General features: G+C 46.7%; 5 protein-coding genes across 5 annotated transcripts; 3 read left to right on the top strand and 2 right to left on the bottom strand.

Moving 5' to 3' along the window:
• Positions 1-2: 2 nt before the first annotated feature.
• Positions 3-524, top strand: TM35_000181820 (uncharacterized protein; the record flags this gene model as incomplete). The annotated part of the gene is made up of 1 exon (XM_029026495.1): positions 3-524. A coding segment is annotated over one exon (522 nt), but the record flags the coding sequence as incomplete, so codon positions are not given.
• Positions 525-3252: 2728 nt separating this feature from the next.
• TM35_000181810 (uncharacterized protein) lies at positions 3253-3624 on the top strand (the record flags this gene model as incomplete). Its single annotated transcript, XM_029026494.1, has 1 exon — positions 3253-3624. The coding sequence occupies one exon, from the start codon at positions 3253-3255 to the stop codon at positions 3622-3624; it is 372 nt and encodes a 123-aa protein (XP_028882190.1).
• Positions 3625-4299: 675 nt separating this feature from the next.
• Positions 4300-4698, top strand: TM35_000181800 (uncharacterized protein; the record flags this gene model as incomplete). Its single annotated transcript, XM_029026493.1, has 1 exon — positions 4300-4698. The coding sequence occupies one exon, from the start codon at positions 4300-4302 to the stop codon at positions 4696-4698; it is 399 nt and encodes a 132-aa protein (XP_028882189.1).
• Positions 4699-6953: 2255 nt separating this feature from the next.
• On the bottom strand, positions 6954-7277 carry TM35_000181790 (uncharacterized protein; the record flags this gene model as incomplete). The annotated part of the gene is made up of 1 exon (XM_029026492.1): positions 6954-7277. One exon carries the CDS (start codon positions 7275-7277, stop codon positions 6954-6956), a length of 324 nt encoding a protein of 107 aa, XP_028882188.1.
• A 73-nt stretch (positions 7278-7350) lies between these two features.
• Positions 7351-7986, bottom strand: TM35_000181780 (uncharacterized protein; the record flags this gene model as incomplete). Its single annotated transcript, XM_029026491.1, has 1 exon — positions 7351-7986. A coding segment is annotated over one exon (636 nt), but the record flags the coding sequence as incomplete, so codon positions are not given.
• Positions 7987-7988: the final 2 nt, after the last annotated feature.

Below are 7988 nucleotides of genomic sequence, written 5' to 3'. Positions count from 1 at the left end.
TTTTTTTTTTTTTTTTTTTTTTTTTTTTCGAAAGGCCTTCCTATGATCGATTCTTCCTTCTGAATGCGTTATGGGGAAGTTTCTTTGTACTAAGTCGTTCTTCTCGGCCCCGCGCACCCTCCGGAGACACGGCTGAATTTCACCCCACGCACGACATCCAGCAAACAGCAGATCCTGATTATAACGTTGTCTTCCCAGAACGTTCCCTTTTGAGATATTTAATATTTAAATTTTCCTTTTTTGGAAAACCACACGTGGCGAATAAAGAAGATTGTAAAGGAGAAATGAGACCCATTCAATCTGGCGAAAAAGGTTGCCGCCTCTGGAAAAAAAATGCGATGTTTTGCCAGCGCCATAAATTACCGACAGAGGAAGGGAGTGGGGCACCGTTCGCCACCGCAAAAGAAATCCCTCTGGTGATAAACTATTGGCGCACCCATATGTTATGGAGAATGATGTTAAGGATGAACAGGAGCTTAATGAATATATTCCCTGTTTACCTTAAGAAACTTGCAACGCGGTAGGGCCGCAAAACAGCCACAACCCCCATCCAGGGAAATAATGGATAGGATAATCTGTTTGCCAAAGGATTGGAAAAAAAAAAAGAAATATTTTTTCTACCTTATGGATCACTCTGGGTCGCTGGTACAAAATTTCCGTACTTAACACGTGGTTAATTTCGCTTACAAAAAAGCAGAGGTTTTGATCCTGCATTGGCAGCTGCTGTTGGATACTGCGAAACCGGTTTCTCATCTGGTTTATCGTTTTCTTTTTTTCTTTTTTGCAAATTTCTGGGAAAGATTCTTACCATGTCAAGCATTTGGCGCCTTTGCTGCGGAAGACGGGGCTCCTGTAGACCTTCGAGACCAATGAGAAAAAACGCATTTTGCCAGATTACAAGGTGCCAAGGAACTCTATCAAGAGAGCTGCAAATTTGGCACGCAACCCTGTAGGCAGAGGAGTCCGTTTTGCTTTTTCCCATGTTGGCCATGCCATTTTTGCCATAAGTATGCGTCTTAAAAACCTCCTTGATGAAATTCGTTTGTTCCAGGCGTTGACTTCCACCACAAGTTCTGGAACCCATGAATGATTACTACACCGGCTCTTGGGAAAGAACAAGTTCCCTTGTGGGGCATCCAATGGCTTTAAAATCGTCTTGTTGTCCCGATGCCGCCCGCCAGTTCAGCAAAATTTAGACCATTATTGGGTTGAAATCATTGGAAAGTCAGCGTGTGAGAATTTTACATCATTCCAGAGGCCGAGAAAGATCTCCTTGGAGTAGAGGTTTTGATTGCGTCGGCTGCTTTTCTTGAAGCCTCCTTTGCAGTCGTCCCATGCTCGATCATAGAGTAAAAACTTTTCCTTTAAACGTTGATAACGGGTTACTCGGTCCCAAAAATAAAAATGAGGATGATTCCAAATGAAGCCGATCCACCTTTGAAGGCATCATTTTATCATTTCCTTTATCTATTTGATAATCTTAGAAAGTGTTGACTCATTTTGGGATTGTTCCATTTCTTTGGCCTAGCAAAGTTTGCCTATATGAGTGCGGCAATTTATTTTTATTTTTTTCCTACCCGACCCAGCAATGCAGATAGCAGCGTGTTGGGTGTTACAGTTTTCAGCAAAAGTTTGTAAGGTTTATGCTGAAATTATACATTTTGTGACATCAGCTACTGCCACGTTTCGGAGGCAGCGGTGTTACAGTGGAGAGCACCGCAGCCCTATTTCTTTCTAGAAGTCTGGATTTGAAACGTGCAATTCCCAAGAAAACACGAAGAAATGTTGAGATGAGAGAAGATGATACTCCCACGCAGCAAGAGTTGCAAGGCGATAATGGGCTACTGGATTTCAAGGGTTTGCCAAGTATAATTTTTTTTTTCCTTCTTGCTAAACGGTTTCTGTTCTTCATCTCTTAAATTTCGTGGGGTTAAGTAAAAAGTATGTTCTTGTTTTTCGTCCTGCGCCTTTATCTTTTGTTTTAGAGAGTGATTAAAATAAAAGTGAAAACATCTGTTTTTTTTCCCTGCCGCTTTCGTTTTAGAAGTGCATCTGACGACACATTTCTTTTTTCTATAAGAGGGTGCAGCGGGCCTTCCCCACTTTGAAAAGGGGAAAAAAAAACCCACCCATTTACAAGCGAAACTTTTCCCTTTGAGAGCCGGTGCCAAAATTGCTTTATTCTCTAGAATGCTTAAAAACGAGTTAGGCTCCGCCGAAACCCTCGGGGACTTAGCAGACAGGTTTATTGCGGGCGTGCCTCTTCACAGATGGTACGCTTTGCTTTTTCCAGATTCGTGGGGGAGTAAAAGATGACCGGAAGTTGTTGAAAATTCCAGAGCGCCTACAATCGTGCAAGTGGAAGGTCGGGATGTTCATATTATCTTTTTGACATTCAATGGCTGCGTTCCCCAACGTATTGCCCATCGAAATAAAGAACGTCCTATCGCAAGGCGCCGCTTAAAAAATAACTTTTAATTCCTTCTTTCTGGCCATAGTGGGTTGCCGCGGGTATTCCCCTTAGTATTGCTAACGCGTCCGGAGTGATTACATGACAACTCTGCGAATGGGTTATCACGTGAGTAAAAGTTTTCACTTTTTCTGAATTGGGGATAGAGTTTGGCTAGCGAGTGTGTGTGGGGAGGGGCCCATCAGCGCCACTCGCATTCAGATTCCAGATATAATGAACAGAACCATATCCTCCTTTCCCACGTTTTTCCTCTATAGGATTCGGATGCCCAGGCTGAACTAAGGGAGAGATTCACTGAATGGCATTTCCGTACGCTATTGCGAAAGTGCAAAAGTAAAATAATCGCCTTGAATGGATATGCTGATTTTTTATCCGATGACTTTATGCGCAATGTTTAACTTTATTTTTATAGTGCTAATTTAAATTAGCAACGCAAACTTGAGTACGGCGTGAAAGATAAAACTCTCTTACCCCAGCTACTATTGTGAAAAGAAAAGGCAGATTAAGAGTGCTTGTTCTTAAACCGTCTTGGGTAAGAAAGAACGCTATGGAAATCAAGAGATTAAAGAGAAAGTATACTCCGTTTGGCCCCACCTTCACTGGCGGCTTCAAACCCCATACAAAAGGGAAACAACACCAAAGAAGAACGTCTGACACGATTACTTTGGGTAGCGGCGTAATCCCCACTTGGGGTGAAGAACGGCATGGATAATATCCTCTTCGATTCAAAAAAAAAAAAATAATAATAATAAAAGAACCAGAACCAGAATCACAAAAAATTAATGCGGTACCCCCGGCAGCTTGGAGTGGGGGCTGGGGAAATGCATGGCGCCATGGCCTTTGCAAAAACGTTATCGTGCAATCAAGGCCTCTTAATGCAGCATTATCATAGCGGAATGAGACGACGCCGACCACATACCAAAACAAAGAAAGGTCCAATACACATGCAGCAAACGTCACTGCTAGCATTTCCCATTGGCGCCTCGCGAGCGGATGCGTTAGAGGAAACACGGCCCATCTCTCTCAGGGATTGTTCTCATGAGAAGCGTGGAGTACCAGCTAAAATTGTGCAGCAGAGGGGCTGTATGTGGCTCTGCGTGCAAGAGCGATCTTCCCAGACTCACACACAATACGCAATGCCCTCCGTCTCGTAAGTGATAAATACAAATGCATTGATGGGTACGATATTCCCCACACAGCTTCTTCACTACCTTATCTCAAGAGAGTCTTTTTCAACACCTCCCCCACCCCACCAGGAGGGCTCAAGGCGGATGCCGAGTATGAAGACAAGAAACCGGCTTCTCTTGCCAGAGCCCAATCCAAAGCTCACATCTCATACACCCCATGAGCAGAAGGCTCAGCCCAACAAAACTCAGGGACTGGTTGCCCACCACTGCTTTTAAAGAAGCAAGAACCAATACACTCCGTTAGAAGTGTCGGGAGCGCTCTGGCGTGCAGCCATCGTGCAGAATGTTTGGCCTATAGGGAGCGGCCCCAAACGACACCGCTCTCCTACTTTTCTACGGATCGTAGGCGTCTGGTAGTAGCAGTGCTTACTGACCCACTGCCACTCCCACCTGCCATTGAAACTGGGTCCACTAGAGCGAGGGTGGAGTCCTCCGCAGATTATGAGACGCAACCATCCTCCCACAACCACGGAAGGTTCGCCCATCCCTTCACTTCATATTTGGACACACCAGAGTTCCTCAAAACGAACTTGCGGACAAATCTGCGAAAGAAGTCATGGCACCCCACCTTTCCCCAAAACGTCCTAGCATAGACTACGGACGTTCTTACGACAATTCATCGATACCGCGTCCAACAACAGAATGCTGAGAACCCCACATTGGAAAAAAACAGAGAGACAACGGCGAGTAAATAAACTAAAAACACACCTCGCAACTCCAACACCCGGGGTGGGAGAAAGCATACCCCAACCAAGTTCTGCACAAACGCCTCTAGGCACGTTGGCTGGGTCCACAGAATCGTCACGAAAGACACTGACCCATCATGCCGCTGGTGTAGACAGCACAACCACACCCCCCCCCTCCAAGCATAAATCCGACACCATCACAGAGCACCACTCTCAAACGACAAACTCCCAACCGCACATTGTCGCACCCCTCGCCATCAGATCAGACCGACCATTACTCTGCCCCACTGGCTATTTGGCACACAAACAAATGGCAAACGCTAGAAGCCATATGCGGATGCACCACCACCCGTAACCGCGGCACAATCCGTGCAAATGGCTAAACAGGTCTCAGCAATCCCCCCAGAAGGCTGCGAAACCATTCTGTCATCAATGTCGCTTCCGCACAGATGATCGAGGGGAGTTTGGCAAGCAGATAACGATCACGCACCTTCCGGACCCCACTACAATGGAATCAGATAACGTCCAAAAAACACTTTCACGAGCATCGCCGCCGTACTTCCCTCCTCCATCGCTATAGGTACTCCCAATACAGAAACACACAACCAAGTGCCAACTCGATGGGCAAATGCCGACATTACCAGATGCTGCAAATAAAGAAAACTCCCACATTTGGCGTTACGGATGACTCAACAAGGACCCAATAACCATACCGCGAAAAAGACTATCGCGTCATGTGGGCAGTCACACACCAAGGCGCTACACCCAGATAAACCTGTCCCGCTGCTCCCTTACCGCGTGCCCAGAAACAAGCGGTTCCAACAACACAACACTAGGGAAGGAAGAGTTGCCTGCTCCGTTTGCGTGGAAACCCTGTGCGGCATCGTGGCCTCAACGACTGTCGCCCTATTTTTGCCTCGAAAGTAACCCCCAATGTTCACATTGGGAAAATTTACGATAAGAGTACAAAAATGGCAGCTTCATCAAGGCGGTTCCGTCACGGTATATGCGAGGAAATACTGGAACGTATTCTTACCTACCGCACCCTCTATGATCATCGAATGAGGTTCGGTCTTGAGGGGATGAAAATACCCGACCTACAGTTTCGCATGCAGCTGTCCATATTTTCTTGTGAACCCCATTCGGCCTCCAATCATGCAGCGGCATAAGGCCAGAACGCAATGAAAGAGAAAACGCCTATTGATTCTATTCAATCTCGATACCCTGCTTCGGGTTTCTTTTAGGCTTGTGGGCTAACGAAATGGGATAGAAGAACCCAAAAAGAAATATAACAAGTGGCCGGGGGCCCCTGCTTCGGGATTGGGATTGGGTTTTCCGCGCAAATACTGGATTTAGAGCCCCGCGACCCCGCAGGAGAGATAAGGGGAGAACAGCGCACCCCCAACACTCCAGGATGAAGCTTCGTATGCAGAGTAAAAATGGATTTCTGGCAAAAAAAAAAGTGCCGTGTGATCACGATTTCTGCCCATTGAGGGGGCGGGGCAAACCCGTTGCCAAAAATACCTGGCCACTTTGTGGCCCCCCAACGGCCTTGGGGTATTTCCCAGAAAACCGATAAAGAATAAATCTATGAAACGATGAAAATTATCAAAAGAATAAATCGTTAAAAAAATAAGAATAATAACGTGATTCCCGGGGGCGGAAAACTGGGGAGGTGGGGGGCTTACGAGTGTATTACGGCTCGGGGCGTACGGTCCGCCGGAAGGCGCAAAAATCAGATTGCACACGCATTATTTTTATTTCTCTTCCCGTAATGGTTTGGATGCGCCTGGGGCGCAGTTGGGCCCATTCCAGTTCTAGCTGAAAGGTGGACACAGGTCATGGGAAAGCATACCTTATTCGCATGCCCAGCGTTCGTTTCTTTTTTTTTCAAACTCCCTCTGGCACTGGAGTTCCGGTTTTGGCAGGTGGATCTCTTCACATTTCTTGGGATAAATGCTTCGTGCGTTTTCAGACTCCAACCCCCTTCGGACTACTAGGTGCCAGGTGGGGCCAAGGCCGCCGAAGAGTATAAACCCAGGCATGGGGTACACAAAATCCTCTACTGATGTCGTTTTTCTTGGCTTTCACCTTCGGGCCAACGGCATTCGCAGGATGCCCCTGCCCTGTTGCCCTGAGGCAAGCGTCTTCTTGTGTTTCTGATTTGCTTTGATCTTTCTTCTCTCACCACCGCTTTTTCGGCAGCATTTTCTTACCCCCATCCCGCTCTAGTAGGCGCGGGGTGTGGTGACGAGCACGCTCTGTTTTATAGAATCTCTTAAAACTCTTTTATTTTGATGAATAGGTGCCACAATGGCGTGGAATTGGTGCTTTCAACTTAATATTTTTTTTCTTATTCACTTCTTCTGGGTTTTATCAAAATACAACGAGCCATCGGCAAGAGTATATGTATGTTTAGTATCGTTTAATACCGTTGCGTAGTTAAAGTGCGCATTGGTAAAAAGATTGCTATAAATCTCGTAGATGGCGGAACATGGATTTTTTTTTTCGTCTCTCTGAGTCCCCTCAGCGGCCAAGTCTAATTTCCACCACTGGAGGACATAGTTGTTACTATCTCTAGGGTCCCTGCCACTCCTTTTTTAGCAGCATTCACACTAAAGGGCAATATATAAAAGAAACTGCAGCTGATGATACGCTGATACGCGCCCCAGGACCTTCTTGGATAAAGTTTTGTCCCAGTACGACTCTGCTGGAGACGGTGCTGTATGACGTTTGTAGCCTATGAACCCGTAAACTCTCAGGATAAGAATTTGCTGGCCCATGACTTCCCCCGAAAGAATACGAGGTAATGGTCCTTGACTCCAACTTTCGATGGCCAAACGCCACCAAGGGTATAGCATCGCAAAGAACGCATGTACTAAAAAGAAAAATAAAAAGAATTTGGTTTTTAAGGAGACCACCCACTTCAAACATTTAGTGATTGGATTTGGTTTCCTTGAACAAATTCAAGCACTTAACCTTGGAAACACGATAAGGTAGCACATCTTCACCATGGAAAAACACGATCCCGGCAGGACTCGAACCTGCAACCCTCAGATCCGAAGTCTGATGCGCTTCTATTGCGCCACGAGATCGATGGCGCCAAATTTAATGGGCGGCCGCCTTCATATACTGCCAAGGGGGCTGAGGTGAATTTATTCAAAGAAATTAAACTTACTAAACGTTTAGGGTGGGTGGTCTCCTTAAAAACCAAATTCTTTTTATTTTTCTTTTCGATACATGCGTTCTTAGGAATGGCATTCCCCTTGGTGCAACGGCGGGAAGGCAGCCCACGTCGCAAAGGGCGTATTGGTCCAAAACCCTCCCCACATGGGCCGGCCCAGCCCACCCCATGGGAGGCAGAGGCCCACAGCCAGAGCGCAACGCCCGGTGCCGCAAACAAAAGCGCAACCACCACCAGCACATGTAGAAAACACACATCGCGACGGCAAAAACCAGATGGCGCGCCTGGCGCCCCCAAAAAAAAATACAGGGGTGGGGGTCCAACCCCGCCACACGGACAAGTCCGAGACGGCCCGGGACACCCCCTGACCCCACCAAGGCGGAGCAGCACAACGACACAGAGGCTACGAACGACCAAAAGAAGAATAACAACTAGTAGAACACCAAAATAGCAGAGGCACA

Source organism: Trypanosoma theileri (assembly GCF_002087225.1).
Source record: "Trypanosoma theileri isolate Edinburgh chromosome Unknown TM35_Tth_18_V1, whole genome shotgun sequence".
In the NCBI taxonomy this organism is placed as follows: domain Eukaryota; phylum Euglenozoa; class Kinetoplastea; order Trypanosomatida; family Trypanosomatidae; genus Trypanosoma; species Trypanosoma theileri.
The sequence above is the reverse complement of the archived record's forward strand: the minus strand, read 5'-3'. Positions and strand labels throughout refer to the sequence as shown.